General features: G+C 41.9%; 1 protein-coding gene across 6 annotated transcripts in view; it reads left to right on the top strand.

Annotated features, from left to right (window-relative positions):
* The first annotated feature begins 1,308 nt into the window (after nt 1–1,308).
* The window catches only part of LOC146866305 (uncharacterized), a 110,635-nt gene continuing 93,497 nt past the window's right edge, over nt 1,309–18,446 (top strand). For all 6 annotated transcript variants that reach the window (XM_085640840.1, XM_085640837.1, XM_085640838.1 and 3 more), the window contains exons 1-2: nt 1,309–1,367; nt 15,511–15,581. In XM_085640840.1, the coding sequence (XP_085496966.1) occupies nt 15,525–15,581 (57 nt within the window). In that variant the 5' untranslated portion in view covers nt 1,309–1,367; nt 15,511–15,524. The remainder of the gene's footprint in view (nt 1,368–15,510; nt 15,582–18,446) is intronic.

The following is an 18,446-nucleotide window of genomic DNA, read 5'->3' as shown; positions in this document are numbered from 1 at the left end:
TATAATACTTGTAAAGTCATGAGTAGTTCCCAGTGGCACAGTACTATATGTGATTGTGTTCTAATGATTTTATGGATAATACAAAGGCTATTTGTATATAACCTTATGTGGCGCTTCTTATGTGGTGTGCCTAGTGTGTCGCACAAACACTTTACACATTGCCTCTGGTATAAGCCTGACTGCTCATGCCAAGCTACCAAGGGTGTGAGCAGGGGTTATCTTCAGTGTGTAACTCCCTTGCCCTGACTAGAGTGGTGTGTTCCAACTGGCTTAGGTGCTTACCCTAGCCAACTAGACACCCCATTTCTAACAGCGCCTTACAACAGTTCCTACGCAAATTGATTAAAATCGTCACAGAAAGAAACTGTCAAATCGTTTTATTTGGGCATTGAGCAGTGGGAGCTAGTTATAACCTGAAAAGGTTTAATTTGGAAACCCTAAAGTTCTGAGTTTGAAAGTAATCTCCTCTACTCAAAAGATTCAAGTCTAAAAGCCATGGCACCATGGGCAGCAACCTGGCAAGTAAGGTGGTTGACTCAATAAAAATAAAAACATGCAAAGGAATATGTGGCAATGTGAGAAACTATGAATTATTGATGTGTCTCTAATCTTTATCTGCGTCCACATTATAAAAATGGCAACATAAAATATATGTCGGGCATGCTAAACCGGATTTAGAGGGCCGACTGAATAGTGCAAAACGAGTGCGGTACAAATTAGCACTGGCATTTGACTAGCACAGAAGAGAAAACGCTATTTTTATTTTGGTTTGTCTCTTTAATAAAAATGTGCCCCTGTTCATTCCTGCAAATATTGGTGAAAATTTTCACTACATTAGTTTAGCATGATATACCCGAGCCTTTAGCACCGGATATGCCTTCACAATAATGGTGTGCATAATACACTGTGAAATAAAATTCTTCTCCCGTTATTACTGTAAGTATTGCCTTGATAAAACATACAACGGCGATCATGAGGCTGACATTTTAATAGAATGTCCCACGAGTGTCTGGTCATTACATTGCACTAAATGCACAGGTATATTTCACCCCATAGAGAATTTGAAATGTCGCTGCTAATAAAAAAAGGTGCGTTGTCTGCTGACAAAGGCTGTTGTCTAATTTCCCTTCTGTCACCAGCTCTGTAGTGGATAACTTGAACTGCTGAATGGCAACACGCGCATTGTGAGTGAGACAATATGATTACAGGCCTGGATTCCCTTTTATGAGTCAGGTGCATTTAAGTTACTGCGTCGGCTTCATAATTTAATGCGGACTTTAAATACTGGCCTTTTAGAGTCGCCGGACACTGGATTCTGGAGCTTTTAGGCCCCTGACACGAAACCGGTGCGGTGCTCATTGAAAGAGGTGAGTGCCTTTACATCCCGTGTAGGGCAAGTGACTGAGGTAAAATCTATCAGTGCGTCTGTGAGAATGTTGGTGTCATGGGCAATTGTTTACTAATTTGTGGGCTTTAGTGTTTAATTTGTTAAAAAAAAGTAAATGTAGGGACCTAAAGTTATTCTTCGGAGTCCATTCCACCTCATGTATCTTTTCCACCAAACTACACTTCTTTTCTCTGTATCTCACTCTTACACTTTTTTTCCATCCCTAATTTCTCCCTTTACGTGTCACTAGGCGTCTCAGATTTGACAAGATAGTCCTGTGTTTTTTCACCATCTTCCTTGGCACTTTTCGGTGAATTTACTACATGTGCCAGTTTTCAGGGAGATGGCCTACTGACCAAAGTGCGAGACAAGTTTCCATATGTAGTGTTCAGGATGAGTCTGCATTCCTTTCAAGAAAGCAACTTAATCAACACAGAAGTGTGTGAAGGTTGCAATATTTTCCTTAGTGCCTCATTGTCTTGTGTTTTCTGTGTTGGAATACTTTATCAGTTAAGTCATTCTGTGCTCCACATTAAGGCAAATTTGTAGTTGTAAGCTCATGTTCATGGAAGGTCCTGGTTTTTGTTTTTCAAAATCTGGTCATCCTATTCCTTTGTCACACTTTTCTTGTCTTTCTCCTCCTCTTTCTGTTTTTCCCTTTTCTGTATTTTTCCCTCTGGCTCTGATTCCCTGATGATGAAAAGTATGTCCCAGTCTCCTTAAATAAGCGCTGGTAGCACCACAATCAACCATCTTCACTAAATAAGCTCTGGCACTAACACATAATAACTGGATAGATTTAGGCCTGGCAAAGCAGCTGTCCGGAAAACCTATTATGAACATCTCTTTAAAACAAACATAGAGTGGGCTTTGTGTCCACCCAGAGAAATGTTTCTCTCTCTTCATACAACGGCTCTTTGGTGCTTCATTCCACCTCATAGGGAGTGCCTAATTGCAATACAGGCTGTCTGATTTACATCTCAAAACTACTTTCGTTCAACACACATCTGACTGCAGACAACTTTATCTATTTAAGTAACTCATGTAATCAAATCCTCGTCGCCAGTGTGAAGTAACCGAGAAGGAGACTCGTGATGGTTTTCAGAGGTAGTTTATTCCGTCAGAGAGAACAGCTTGTACATCCACTCAAGTCAATCCCCCAACTGCCTATGATCCACAACCCACCATGAAACCTAGAACACTCTTAGAGCAATAACACTCTAAACCAGAGCGTGAACGTGGATAGACTGAACACTACACAAAGCATGCAATAAGAAGTACACAGAAGGAGCATGTGGTTTGGGTAGTCCTCTTTAGCCATTGGTTTTCACGTGTTTCTCATGGTTTGTCATTGATATGTTATATCTACTTGTAGAGTGTATAATTAATCACCAATGGTCTGAGGTATTGGCAATATGAGCAGTTTCGATACTGAAAATTAAAGTCTGCAACGAGCAATTTGACCAGATTAAGACTATTTATCTCACCTGCTTTCATTTAGCAGGGAATTCCAGTATTTGACAGAACAAATAAAAATACTTCTCCCACCGTGTCCAATTTTATTACATTTAGGGCATGTTAGCAGGTTTGTGCAGTTGATTGAAGGGTTCTTGTGGTAACATATATTTTTAATTCACTTGCTGACAATAGTCAGGGAGATGCCATAGATTGCATGGTGAACCAGACAAAGTATCTTGGGAACTAGAGCAATTCAATAATAAGTGGTCAGACAAGGAAGAATTTATGGGATCCGTGGATTAACCAAATTGCATTTTTAGAGGATCTGTCGTTTTTGTAGATAGAATTATGTACTTCTGCATAGGGTGAGTTTGCATAGACAAGCTTTGATCTGATTGAAGCTGTGATTGCCCATCTCTTGCCATCCTTGCTTGGATAAGGAAACATTTACCTGAGAAGTCTTAGAAGATATGTCCATTTTGGAACAACTGAGAAAATGTTTTCAGCCATTGACAGATTAGAGTCAAATGTCACTCCCAGATTCATTTCTGAAGATATCGGCAAGGGAAATTTACTCATTTTCCTGAAGCCAGTAAATATCTAGCCAAAGATCTTGAAACTGACTGCGACCTTATGATCCGCCTAACTAGAAAACTAGAAAATTATTTGTGTTTTATATATATATATATATATATATATATATATATATATATATATATATATATATATATATATATATATATATATATATATATATATATATATATACCACACAACCTTCCTTGAATTTCAAAGAGGCACACCGACTCTGGCTGAATTACTGCATTTCATTTATTACGTGGAACAGCACGAAGGCAATAGGCATCCCTTTCCCAACGTTTCTGCTTCTGCAAGCCTTGATCACGGGAGGTGTGCCTCTTTGAAATTCAAGGAAGGTTGTGTGGTATTTTAACTGGAAGCCTCGTACCAATCACACTGGCCGCCCTTTTAAGATCCGGTTCAGTTGCGAGGCAATCTTTGTGGGACATTTAACGTTAGAACCGGACCTGCTTGCCCCCCTTGAAAATGCTTTTCAGTGAGCGGCGAGTTGGGAGCTAAAGGAAGAAATCCCTGAGGCTGTGAGCTGATGCTGTATTCCTAGTGAGTGGAAATATGAAAAAACGAACTGTGCATTTTGGCTGACTTTATTTAAGCGCTGGGGGATTAACAAGTGAGATGAAGATTTACACGCATATCAAAGCGCTTCGCAATTCACAGTCATTTTTCTCCCTGCGCGCTCTGCAAAAGAATACGACTCATGTGTTTAAAGGAACCACGTGGGTCATTCAAAATCAGAGACTCCTCCCGTGATCAAGGCTTGCAGAAGCAGAAACGTTGGGAAAGGGATGCCTATTGCCTTCGTGCTGTTCCACGTAATAAATGAAATGCAGTAATTCAGCCAGAGTCGGTGTGCCTCTTTGAAATTCAAGGAAGGTTGTGTGGTATTTTAACTGGAAGCCTCGTACCAATCACACTGGCCGCCCTTTTAAGATCCGGTTCAGTTGCGAGGCAATCTTTGTGGGACATTTAACGTTAGAACCGGACCTGCTTGCCCCCCTTGAAAATGCTTTTCAGTGAGCGGCGAGTTGGGAGCTAAAGGAAGAAATCCCTGAGGCTGTGAGCTGATGCTGTATTCCTAGTGAGTGGAAATATGAAAAAACGAACTGTGCATTTTGGCTGACTTTATTTAAGCGCTGGGGGATTAACAAGTGAGATGAAGATTTACACGCATATCAAAGCGCTTCGCAATTCACAGTCATTTTTCTCCCTGCGCGCTCTGCAAAAGAATACGACTCATGTGTTTAAAGGAACCACGTGGGTCATTCAAAATCAGAGACTCCTCCCGTGATCAAGGCTTGCAGAAGCAGAAACGTTGGGAAAGGGATGCCTATTGCCTTCGTGCTGTTCCACGTAATAAATGAAATGCAGTAATTCAGCCAGAGTCGGTGTGCCTCTTTGAAATTCAAGGAAGGTTGTGTGGTATTTTAACTGGAAGCCTCGTACCAATCACACTGGCCGCCCTTTTAAGATCCGGTTCAGTTGCGAGGCAATCTTTGTGGGACATTTAACGTTAGAACCGGACCTGCTTGCCCCCCTTGAAAATGCTTTTCAGTGAGCGGCGAGTTGGGAGCTAAAGGAAGAAATCCCTGAGGCTGTGAGCTGATGCTGTATTCCTAGTGAGTGGAAATATGAAAAAACGAACTGTGCATTTTGGCTGACTTTATTTAAGCGCTGGGGGATTAACAAGTGAGATGAAGATTTACACGCATATCAAAGCGCTTCGCAATTCACAGTCATTTTTCTCCCTGCGCGCTCTGCAAAAGAATACGACTCATGTGTTTAAAGGAACCACGTGGGTCATTCAAAATCAGAGACTCCTCCCGTGATCAAGGCTTGCAGAAGCAGAAACGTTGGGAAAGGGATGCCTATTGCCTTCGTGCTGTTCCACGTAATAAATGAAATGCAGTAATTCAGCCAGAGTCGGTGTGCCTCTTTGAAATTCAAGGAAGGTTGTGTGGTATTTTAACTGGAAGCCTCGTACCAATCACACTGGCCGCCCTTTTAAGATCCGGTTCAGTTGCGAGGCAATCTTTGTGGGATATATATATATATATGTATATATATATATATATACATATATTATCTACTGGCGGTCGCCAGTAGATAGTTATAGTTACAACCTAGTTTCCATAGGAAATCTCAAAATTCTATTTTGAATAACTTTGGCGCCGGTTGACGAATCCTCGCGAAATTTTCAAAACTAATGGGGCGCTCCGATCAGCTCCTACCCTGAAAGTCTCGGGGTGATTTGTCAAGCGGGGGCCGAGAAAAAGGGGGGGTCCCAAAACGCGTTTTCCCCATGCATTTTTCCATAGGACCTTTAGTCGCAGCTACAGCCCGAACGGCTGAACAGAATTACGTGAAATTTGGCAGAGAGGTAGCCATAAGGTCAAGGAAGTGCCTTTTGCAGGTCTGGTGTAAATCTGTTCAGTATATCCTGAGAAAATAGCATTTAAAAGCATATCAATATCTATACGCGCGCACCGTGCGCGCATGGTGCGCGCACCCTGCCGTGCGCGAGCGCAATTCTGATTGGTTGTTAGATGTTGGTAAACATTCGAATCGGTCGAAACCAGGAAGTGTCGGCCGCCATTTTGTCTCTCGCAGTCTGAGGGGGTTAAAATAAAAGGTGGAGAACTTGAAAAGGGGGCTGAGTGGACAGTTCCTGACCCCCTAGCCTTGGTCAGGGGGTCACAGAAGGACCCCCAAGGGCAAAAAAAACAATATTTTTTTTTTAAAAAAATCGCGAGTTGCGCGCACGTTGCGCGCACGCCCAACGGTGGGTGCTTGGTGCGCGAAGCGCACCGAGCACCCACAGCGCGCGCACGGTGAAAAACCTGAAATAAATAAATACATAACTTAGCATTTAAAAAACCGTACAAATTCACTGAAAAAAACCATAGGTTTCACACACGTTATAGTTACGAATTAGCATTTAAAAAACCTTGCAAATTCACTTAAAAAACCATAGGTTTCACACATGTTATAGTTAGCTGGACATTTCACTCGTAAAAAACCAATGAAATTCCCCCGTTATAGTTAGTGCAGGCAACTATAACTCACGCGACCGCAATCCTCTGCTGATGACGTCAGATATTACATCACTGATGACATATGTGTCTTTATGAAAAATAAATATTTGTAATATATGTATAGCTAAAGATTAATGGAAGGAGACATGGGTAAATAAGTGTCTAAATACAGTGATGTCATATCTGACGTCATCAGCAGAGGATTGCGGTCGCGTGAGTTATAGTTGCCTGCATTAACTATAACGGGGGAATTTCATTGGTTTTTTACGAGTGAAATGTCCAGCTAACTATAACATGTGTGAAACCTATGGTTTTTTAAGTGAATTTATATATATATATGAAACCAGAAAGCTGTTTTCCATGCAGTGACAGCAGTCGCGGACAGCAGTAAACTTTCAGCAGTTTAATTTATTTTAGCAGAATAATAGCAACTCAACGCGTTTCGGGTTCACCACCCTTGGTCACTCGTGACCATGGGTGGTGTACCCGAAACACGGAGGATCCGCGTTAGGGGTGGGCGGAATTTGCGTAATCGCGTTACGCAAATCTCCGCGAAACGGTAAAAAATCTCCGCGAACACGCAGAAATTCCGCGAACACGCGGAATTGCTTGTTCGCGATACTTTTTTCCTGTTCACGATCGCTGTTTGCGTGCTCGGGGTGAAATATCTCGCGAACACGCATATTGAGAACGCGAACAAGCAAAAAATTTCGCGAAGTCGCGGAACGCAGATTTTTGGGCAATTTCGCGTTCTCCGCGGAACGCGAAATTACCCAAATTCCGCAAATTCCGCGAACGGACGGAATTTACCGCCCAGGCCTAATCCGCGTACCCTCCCGATCACAAGCTTAATGCTAATTGGCTGTCAACACTCCAAACCAGGAAGTGTTGGCAGTCATCTTGTGCCTCGGTAGAACCGAGGCACAAGAAAACAGTAAAACAAATGCGTAAAACAAGAAAAGGGAGCAGGGTAGAAACACCCTGACCCCCGAGGACCCCCAGGGCCGAAAAAAAAAAAAAAAAAAAAATTTTAATTGCGGGATGCGCGGAGGATCCGCAGATCCAGTCGCGAAAATAAAAAAAACGAAGCGCGGGCTCACTTATGGAGTCAATCACGCACCTAGTAAATCATCCATTCAGACACTTATACACCCACTCATTCTTCAATACGCCTTTCCCTGTATATATTAAACATTTTTAAACTTTAGAGAAACACACAGTCACATGGATGATGTCATCAGTGAAGTCATCAGTGATATCATTTGAGATGTTGTCAGTGATGTCATCAGTGATGTCACTGACCATGTCATGAGTGAAATAATATGTGATGTCATCAGCAGTGCATTGCGGGGGCGCGAGTTATAGTTAGCTGAACTAACTATAATGGGGGAATTTTAATGGTTTTTTTGTATGAGTGAAATGTCCAACTAACTATGACCTTCCCTAAAACCTATGGTTTTTTCAGTGAATTTCTAAGGTTTTTTAAATGCTGATTTCTAACTATAACGTGCCTGAAACCTTTGGTATTTTTCAGTGAATATATATATATATATATATATATATATATATTACCTACTGGCGGTCGCCAGTAGGTAGTTATAGTTAGGACCTGTTTTCCATAGGAAATCCGCAACATTCTATTCCCAATAACTTTAGCGCCGATTGACGAATCTTTGCTAAATTTTCAAAACTTTTGCCCAGCTCCGGTCCGCTCCTATCCTGAAAGTCTTGGGATGATTCGTGCAGCGGTGGCCGAGAAAAAAGGGGGGTCCCAAAACGTGTTTTCCTATGCAATTTCCCATAGGACCTTTAGCCGCAGCGACAGCCCAAACTGCTGAGGGGAATTACACCAAATTTGGCAAAGAGGTAGTCCTCAGTTCAGACTCGTGCCTTTTGCTTAAATGGTGTCAATCTGTTCAGTAGTTCCTGAGAAAATTACAGTTAAAAATACATATTTATCTATTGCTGCTCTGGATCCTCGCACCCTGAGCGCACCCTCCCGATCACGCGCTGAATGCTAATTGGCTGTCAAGTGGTTGTCAACATTCGAAACCAGGAACTGTTGGCAGCCATTTTGTCCTTCGGTAGAAGCGAGGCTGAAGAAGTCTGTGGAATAAGTGTGCAAAACGTTTAAAGGGGGCAGGGTAGAAATACCCTGACCCTCTAGACCTGCTTAGGGGGTCCCAGAAGGACACCCAGGGCCCCCCAAAAACTCAAGGTGCGCGCAGGGTGCGCAAATCCTGCCATAAAAAAATAAAAATAAAACAGAGCTTTTTTTATAATTAGCCCCCGGGATTTGGCCCCGGGGGCTAATTATAAAAAAAACTCTGTTTTATTTTTATTTTTTTATGGCAGGATTTGCGCACCCTGCGCGCACCTTGAGTTTTATATTTATTAAATTTAAAGGGGGCCCATAGGGGCCCCCAGCCCTGGGGACCACGACCCCCACGGCTACAAAATAAATTGGGAGGGGCTTGAAAGCCCCTCCCAGTATAATTTGTGGGGGGGGCTCAACAGCCCCCCCAAGCCCCGGGGACCATCACCCCCGGGGCTTTATGTATTGAGGGAGGGGGGGCTGCATGGTCCCCCTCCTGGCGCCCTCGAGGGCCCTGGGGACCGCCACCCCCCAGGGCCGGCTCCTGCAGTGTCCTGGGGTGCCCACCCCCAGGACATTGTTGTTTGCTATGAGAGGGCAGGAGTCTCCCTCCCTCCCATAGCAAACTTGGTTTGGATTTTGAAAGAGCAGGGAAACCTGCTCTCTCTTTCAAAATCCAAACCATATTGCTTTTCCACACGGGGAGCTGCATGTCAGCAGCTCCCCATGTGGAAAAGCAATGCCGGCTCCCGAAGAACACGGAAAGCTGGCTGGGACTGTGGGGGCGTTGGGGCTCCCCCCACGGTCCCCAACGTTTTTTAAAAGCCCCGGGGATAATACAAATTAGTGATAGGGGCTATTTTTTTTTTACGGTAAAATTAGGAGTCGCGCATCCAGAGTGGCTTTCAGCGCGGCCCCGTAGTGTGCACGCGTTGGATGCACGACTACTAACCTGTAGGGTGCGCGACTCCAGCGCGTTTGGTGCATGACTTCTATGCGTCGGATGCACGATTCTAACGCGTTGGGTGCGCGACTTCAAAAAAAAGAAAAAATATATATATATAAGTATATTTAAAAGAATATAAAATAATAAAAATATATATATATATTTTTTAAATATTGTTTTAAAATATGTGTAGTGTAATTAAAACGATATATATAAAAATAAGTAGATTAAAAAATGTAGTTAAAGAATATAAAAAAAATTAGAACAAGAAATACATTTTAAAAATATCCTTTAAAAAACCTTTGAAATTCACTGAAAAAAACATAATTTTCAGACATGTTATACTTACGAATTAGCATTTAAAAAACCTTTGAAATTCACTGAAAAAATCATAGGTTTCAGACATGTTATAGTTAGGAATTAGCATTTTAAAAACCTTTGAAATTCACTGAAAAAACCATAGGTTTCAGGGGTGTTATAGTTAGCTGCACATTTCACTCGTAAAAAAACATTGAAATTCCTCCGTTATAGTTAGTTCTACTCACTATAACTTGCGTGCCCGCAATCTGCTGCTTATGATGTCACATATTAAATCATTCATGACATGGTCAGTGACATCACTGATGACATCACTGATGACATCTCAAATGACATCACTGATGACATCACTGATGACATCATCTAGTAGATGTAATATTTGACATCATCAGCAGTTGATTGCGGGCGCGCGAGTTATAGTTAGTAGAACTGTAATGTAATGTACATATGCATTTATAAAGCACGAACTGTCACTCCGCAAGGAGCATCCTGGCGCTAGGGAAACAAGGAAGGGGGGGTCCAAAGGGAATTCCGTGTGAGATATGTTTAGATTAACGCAAAGCAGTGGACAACTGGGATATTAACTAACTACAACGGAGGAATTTCAATGGTTTTGTACGAGTGAAATGCCCAGCTAACTATAACACCCCTGAAACCTATGTTTTTTTCAGTGAATATATATATATATATATATATATATACTCACTGGAAAAACCAAAGGCTATAGGGATGTCATAGCTTGCAAATAAGAATTTAAAAAAACCTTAGAAATTAATAGAAAAAAACTAAGGTTACAGGGACGTTATAGTTAGTCTCAGATTTCACTCGTACAAAACCATAGAACTTCAGCAGTTATAGTTACCTGAGTTAACTCTAACTTATGGCTCCGCAATGCACTGCTTATGACCTCACATATTATATCACTTATGACATGGTCAGTGACATCACTGATGACATCTCAAATAACATCACTGATTACATCATCCAGTAATTGTGAGTGTTTTCTAAAAGTTTCTGAGTGTTAAACATATATATTAAGGTATCACAAAAGTTAAATTAGTTAATATTGTCTGCTACTAAAGAGTGATTCTATTTTAAAACATCGATTATGTGAGTGTCTGTGTAACTGTGTATCTCCATGAGTGTGTGTTTGTGGCTGAATGGATAAATACGTGGGTGTGTGAGTAGCTGTATGGGTGTCTAAGTGGTCTATGGATGAGTGAGTGGGTATGTGAGAGACTGTATAGTTGAGTGAGTGGTTGTGTTTGTTTTTATAAGGGTGAGCGAGTGGCTGTGTCAGTGGCTGTATGAGTAAGTGAGTGGCTGTTTGAGTGGCTGTATGGGTGAGTGAGTAGGAGTGTAAGTGGCTGTAAATGGTAAATTAGAGGGTACATGAGTGGCTGTATGGATAATTGAGGGGGTGTATGTGTAGCTGTAAATGGTGAATGAGAAAGTGCATGAGTGGTTGTATGGGTGAGTGAACAGGTGAATGAGTGGATGTATGGGTGACTATGAAGGTACATAAGTAGCTGTATGGGTGAATGAATGGGTGTGTATGGGTGAGTGAGTAAGTGTTTGTGGTTGTATGGATGAGTGTGTGGGTGTGTGAGTGCCTGTATGGGTGAGTAAATGAGCTGAGAGAGGCTTTATGGGAGATTATGTGGTTGTCTCAGTGACTGTTTTGATGACTGAGTACATGTGTTAGTATCTGAATGAGTAAGTGCATGGGTGTGTGAGTATCTGTATGAGTGAGTGACTGGTTGTGTGAGTGCCTGTATGAGTGAGTGAGTTGGTGAATGAGTTTCTTTATGGGTTTGTGAATGGGTATGTGAGTGGTTGTGTGGGTGTGTGAGTGGGCATATGAGAGGTTGTATGGGGTGTAATTCTTTGGAGGATGTCATTAGTGATGTCATTTGAAATATCATCAGTGTTGTCACTGACCATGTCATGAGTGTCGTAATATGTGAGGTCATAAGAAGTGCATTGTAGGGGGCATAAGTTATTGTCACCTTAGATAACTATAACAGCTGAATTTCGATGGTTTTGTAGGAGTAAAATTCGAGCCTAACTATAATGTCCCCGTAACCGTTAGTTTTTTCAGTTAATTTCTAAGTTTTTTTTTTCAAATCTATTTTCTAACTATAATGTCCCTGTAACCTTTGTTTTTATTCTGTGAGTGAGTGCGTTAGTGTCTCATTGGATGTATAAGTGAGTGCATGAGTGGGTCTGTGAGTGATTCTCTGAGTAGGTCTGTGAGTGGGTGTATGAGTCTCTGAGTAGGTCTGTGAGTGGGAGAGATAGAGTATGAGTGATTCTGTAAGTGGGTGCATTAGTGTCTGGCTTGGTCCAAGAGTGGGTGTATGTTTCTGAGTTCATCTGTGAGTGGGTACATGAGTGTCTGAATGCATCTGTGAGTGTCTGTGAGAGTGTCTGAGTTGTTCTGTGAGTGGTTGCATGAGTGCTTTAGTAGGTTCTGCTAGTTTTCTTCCTTTTTCTGCTCACTTCTGACCTTTATTTTGTCTTTTTCTGCTCATTGCTGACCTTAATTTTTCCTCTTTCTGCTTGTTTCTGACCTCTATTTTACTTCTTTATTCTCATTTCTGACCTTTATTTTGACTCTTTCTCCTCATTGCTGACCTTTATCTTGCCTCTTTATGCTCATTTCTGATCTAAATTTTGCCTCTTTCTGCTTGTTTCTGACCTCTATTTTGCCTCTTTCTTCTTGTTTCTACCTCTATTTTGCCTCTTTCTGCTCATTTCTCACTTTATTTTGCCTCTTTTGTGCTCGATTCTGATCTTTATTTTGCCTCTTTCCGACCTTTAGTTTGCCTCATTCTGCTTTTTTCGGACCTTTATTTTGCCTCATTCTACTCTTTTCCCCCGGGGCCGCAGTGGAAGTCTCAAGGCAAGAGCCGGCATTGCTTTTGCATGAAGGGAGCTGCTGGAAAGGCAGCTCCCTGTGGGCGAGAGCAAACTGTTTCATCTCTTTTCCTGCCCACAAGTCTGCGGGCAGGGAAAAAGATGAAACTTCACTTCCAGCAGGCAGAAGCACTTTCATACTTCTACTGACCACTGGAACCAGAGTGTTTGCTTTGGCTTTGCGGAAGCTGTCAAAGTTCCTGCTAAGCAAAAGCAAACAGCAATGTTCCAGGGGTTGGCAGCCCGGAACATAGCAGCAGCCGTCCTTGGGGGGTGGCTGTCCCCAGGTCTATTATTAGCTTCAGGATGGGGGCTAAGCGCCACCTCCCCTTTCATCTGCATGGGCTGGCCCCAGGGAGTTGGTGGTCCCCGGCTCGTATAGGGCCCAGGAGGAGAGATGCAAGGTCTCCCTTCCTCTTTTATATATAAAGGAATTGGCCCCTGGGAGGAGTTGGTCCCCAGGAATGGGGGGTCACATGGCCTGTTAATTTTTAACACTAGCCCCAGGGAGGTGGTGGTCCCCAGGGACTAGGGGGTTGGTGTGGCCCCCCCTGCCAAATTTAACTGAAACCCCGGGGAGCTGATGGTCCTCAGGGCCCAAGGAAGTCTGCATGGCCCCTGCTAGTTATAAACATTAAGCCGGGAAAGTGGCAAAAATAAGCCCTTAGATGAGGGGCCCATGTGCCCTCCTCTTTTTTATAAAATGCTGCATGTCCCTGGGACCTTGCCCACTCAGGGCTATAATGTAAACAAGAGCGGGAGACCATGCTTGCTTTAAAAAAAAAATTGCCACAGCTCTGTCACGTTCCTGTGGCAAAATGTTTTTTTTTTAAGTGCTTTTTGACCCTGTCTGGGTCACAGGGAGACCTTGGGACCTCAGGCCCCATTTTCTTGTTTTTTAACCTTTTTTGTTGGACACAGCTGAACCACATCCCAAAATGGCTATCAACACTTCCTGATTGAAGTGTTAGCAGCCAATCAGATTTGAACAGGGGATTGTCAGATACTCTGAGGATCCAGATCCCTATCAATCTAAATTTGGATTTCTTTTAGTATCTCAAAAACTGCTGAAGGATTTACACCATTTCACATAAAGGTCATTTTCTGAACCAACAGCGAAATTTGTGCCAAATTTGGTGCATTTCCGTTTAGCAGTTCGGGCTATAGTCATGTTTAAAATCCCAATGGAAATTTGCATGGGGTAAAACATGTTTTGGGACCCTCCCCTTTTTATCGGCCCCCATTTGACAGATCAATCAGAAACGTTCAAGACAGCACCTGAAGTGAGCATCATACTAATTTCTGAAAAGTTCATGAGGATGCGTCCAAGGGCACTAAAGTTCCTGGCCAAACAAAAAACGCTCTTTCTATGGAAACAACGTCTTAAATATAACTACCTACTGGCGACCACCAGTAGGTAATATATATAAATATATATAGATTGAGAGCTATTGCTTGAAGAGATTTTGTAAGAGAGTTCAAATATATGTTTAACAGATAGGCTCATAACAGGTATCCTTATGGTTCTCCATATGTTAACTGAAGTCTGTCAGTAGTGTATTGGTTTCACTTTACTGGAATATAATTATGTCTCAAAAATTAGTCAAACCATTTTGAGATTGATTGTCTGGGGCATTGATGTACTATCCTGAGGTTTGCTGTACCGAACATCAATGTCAATTTCAGCAGTATCAGTCCTTTAGTATGACCCATGTTAGATTCTATCTAATATTAGCTTGTATAGCCAGCTATACAGATTCAGTGCTACAAGCAGATCCAAAACATGCTTATATATTTTCTTTAATTCCAACACTACCACCACTAATACTACACCATCACTGTCAGTGCTGCTTTCCTCTTTAACACCACAGTTGGTAACAGTAAGGGGTCATCCCTCTTTGAATTACTTTAATGGTGATCCCTCGTCTACTGTTCCTGGTTGTCATTTACCTCACGATGCTACCGTGGTTCCATCTGAGACACTGTTATTGCTTGGCTTTTTGTGACCAACCTCTTGACCAACAGTCCCTCCTTGGTTCAGGTGCAGAGTGTCCACCTTTACCATATGATCACCTCTACCATTACCAACACCACCAAAACCATCGCCACAATAACAATACTACTACCACCATAATACCATTCCTGCATCACCACTAATACCACCATTGCCACCAATACCACCACCACCACTATAAACGGTATAACTGATACCACAACCACCAACACTACCAGTATCACACTAATACCACAACAACTAATCCCAACACAAACACCAATGCTGCCACCATCAATATGACATAAAGCTCCACCACCACCACTAAGCTTTGGCCGAATGAGTAGCTCTGTCTTCATTATGCAATTGCACGCAAAATATTTCGATGTGTCTATCATCACATTATGGCAGACCTATTGGCTTTTGCCAAATCTCTGTTTGTTCTGTTTTTCATCCGTATCAGACTTTTTTTTATTGTTTTGGTCAGGACTCGAAATGTACGACAGACCAATTGAGTTTGCCAATGCCTGTTTAACCCTGGATTGTAAAGTCACTAATTATTAAATCATTGTTAATTGTTAAGTACCATCGGAGACGTTACTGTCAATCAGAATTGTACTTCATTGAGTTTGCGGATTTATTTTCAAGCCAGCTAATTCATAGTTTAAACCACCACATCCGGAGTACAACCACAATTTAGATATGTGATGGCAATTAGCGAATATTTATAACTAACACATTATTCTTATTTTTTAAATTCAGAACTGTCTGTAAAGATGAAGACTATCATATATCTGTGTGTTGTGACTGCTGTCTTTGCTGCTCCAGCCCGGGTAAATATATATCGCAGATCTATCTATACTGAGCCTTCAATGTCACATGCTTGGAGCCAAGGGCACTTTTCTGTAATAGCAGTGCTCACAGCTCCCACCCAGAAGCCAATTAGCCTAAAGGACCAAGAACTTCGGTAGGCAAATCCAAGAAAATATGTACCTGTTTCAAATATAGGGCAAGTACATTTCTATAATCTTTTGAAAAGTATTATATCAATGAGAACCCATTTTGTATATAACAAACCCTTATTGGAATCCCTGAATGAGCACCCCACCTTCTCTTTAAAAAAAACATACTTGGGCTGATGGTACTAATTTATATGAGATGATGGAAAGGGTGCCCCCATATGTCTATTTACATGTGTACAGGAACCTATAAGTCATCATCATCATCATCATAATCTTTATTTCGGTTGTAAAATCATAAAAGATACACACATATTCTTCCATAAGTCAATGATTCATGTTCTCTCACTGGATACCAGACTGTGTTGGGCATTCATCCTAGAATGATTCTCGCTATGGACCCTGGGAGGGTGCTACCTGTAATAATCCTTAGATACTTAAGACTTCCCTCTAAAACTCACCAAGAGAAGAGCATTTCCACAGTACATGGGTGAATGCACCTCTCTTCTCTAACAGCAAAGATCAACCTTTGTGTCATACATTGCATGGAAAGAGATGTTACTATAGAATTATTTTAGGACCTGCTCTGATAACCTGCACTTATATAACTGCTATGTAGGAGAGCCCCAAATAGCCCTTACACTGAGCCATTTCATGGATGAAGCCCAGCTCTTTTGCCCACATCTTCTGAAACTTCCATTTCACTGAGATTTCTTATATTATTTAGATCTTGTAAATGCAGGTGGCAATACGTCGGTCTTCTTCCATATTTTTTAACATTCTCTGTAAGAGAATCAGTGTCCTTCTCTCATAGAGGAGTGCAGAACCCATTGAATTACTCGTTTTACCTCAGTCTATCCATCCCTTTCATCCACAAAAGTAGCTTCATTTGCTGAATTGGTTTGTCCTGTCATCCTGATAAAAGGTGCCCCACTTTTATACAGCTTGGCACTCTCTAATCCCGAAACGCGCCATCAGCAAGACTTGAGGAGGAATAAGTGTCACCAAGCATGGGAGTGAATGGAGAGGGGTAGCTAGTGAGCTAGAGAACCTGCACCTCACATCTATGGAGTTTCAGACTCTCAGAGTAATCTGCGTATTAGGTGAGACTCAAAGGGGCTTGGATATACCTTTCTTGACAAGCCATGGGAAATCTCAAAGACGAGATGAACCAGAAAGCACCAATGAATCTTGGTCTCCCTCTTGGACCTTTCTAGTACATAAAAAGAGATTTTAACCATGTAACAGAGGATTGTCAGAAAACACATCAACTGTACTTCTCCCGTTTGCTCTCAGATGGTGTGGGAGGTGGAGTGAAGGAAGAAGATAGTGATGGTCTATTGATTGACCTGACAAGGACTCCATCATGCTTTATGGGTCACCTACAAGGAAAAGTTATGCATCTGTCCTGTACACAGCATTGTTGTCCTTAGCCCTTGACCCAAGTTTTTCTGTGGTGACATTTTCTGAGTTGTGTGTTTTGCTCTCTCTATAGTTAAGTGGTATGTCATGTTGAATGAATTGCAGGTGTGTGATTTTACAGGCCTGTGTAACATGGCAGAGATTAAATCTAGGAGTTTCTAAAGATGAGAAGACAGCAATTCGCTGTATTGAAAATGTTCATTTATTATCTGACAAATTTCAAGAAATGTGAAACTTGCAATGTTTGATAAGTAGACTAAGCAGTTGGAGTGGCCCTTTGCAGCAGCGTGAAAATAAACAACACTGAACCCCGGACCTAAATTGATACAAAATATTTTTTTATTAATATGTTGATTCATTTCATAAACATTCACAACATCAAGTCAACAATAACAGCACCTAAACATGAAGACACAGCACAAATTAAAAAACAGGCGACACATGTTATGTCTTACCAATCAGCAGCCGTAACCTGCTATAGCAAGTACCAACCCTCAGGTAGTCCAGGCGGCTGAGCTAAACTAGGTGTGCACCTCACCTGGGGATATCATCAATGGCAGGTCCAGAACTTTCTCCAGCAAACATACGTCATAGCACGTCAATCCTGAATGTCACATGGGGCCCTGTCATCAGTTCGCACCATGGTAAGCCGTAACTCTTCTGCTAACAGCCATTCCCAGGCTCCCTTGAACCACACCTGTAGTGAGGGACCCCAGGCAGAGCCCAGTGAATCATTATTATTTTGTAATTGGATTTATATACAATGCTTACTACCCCTGACGACGTGTTGAAGCGCTTCACGGTGAGTAGCATGTTACTCTGGAACCCAAGGTTAATGGTTATTGGTTAGTTCAGTGTTTATTGTTGGTTATTGTGGTTAGTCATGTGCTCTCAAGAAAACCATATGCTCCAGTTACTTTGTGATCTATTAATACCAGTCAGGTGTGATCATTAGTGGGGCTATGAGGTTCCAGGTGAATGGTCTGTGGGATAGATAGGCTGGTGGAGATAGAGAACGTTAGGTTGCAGGGATAGCGATTTAAAGAGGAAAGGTTGTGATCTATATAATGATGTATCAGCCAATTGCAAAATTAGAATAAGAAGGACTGAGAAAGACAGGCATGAGAGGAGGCTGTACTCAGAGAAGAAAGCATGCGGCAGATGGAAGGTAAGAACTTAGAAGAGGGCCACTTGGAAGAAAGAACAGAGAGGAATCAAGCAAGACTAAATTGAGGCCAATTTTTCAAGCATGGTTTAGGAGTATAGTGGGAGAAGGCTTTCTGAGTTGATCAGTCAGAGAATGTAAGCCGATGGAAG

This window comes from Triturus cristatus, chromosome 2_1 (assembly GCF_964204655.1).
Source record: "Triturus cristatus chromosome 2_1, aTriCri1.1, whole genome shotgun sequence".
Lineage (NCBI taxonomy): Eukaryota > Metazoa > Chordata > Amphibia > Caudata > Salamandridae > Triturus > Triturus cristatus.
The sequence above is the reverse complement of the archived record's forward strand: the minus strand, read 5'-3'. Positions and strand labels throughout refer to the sequence as shown.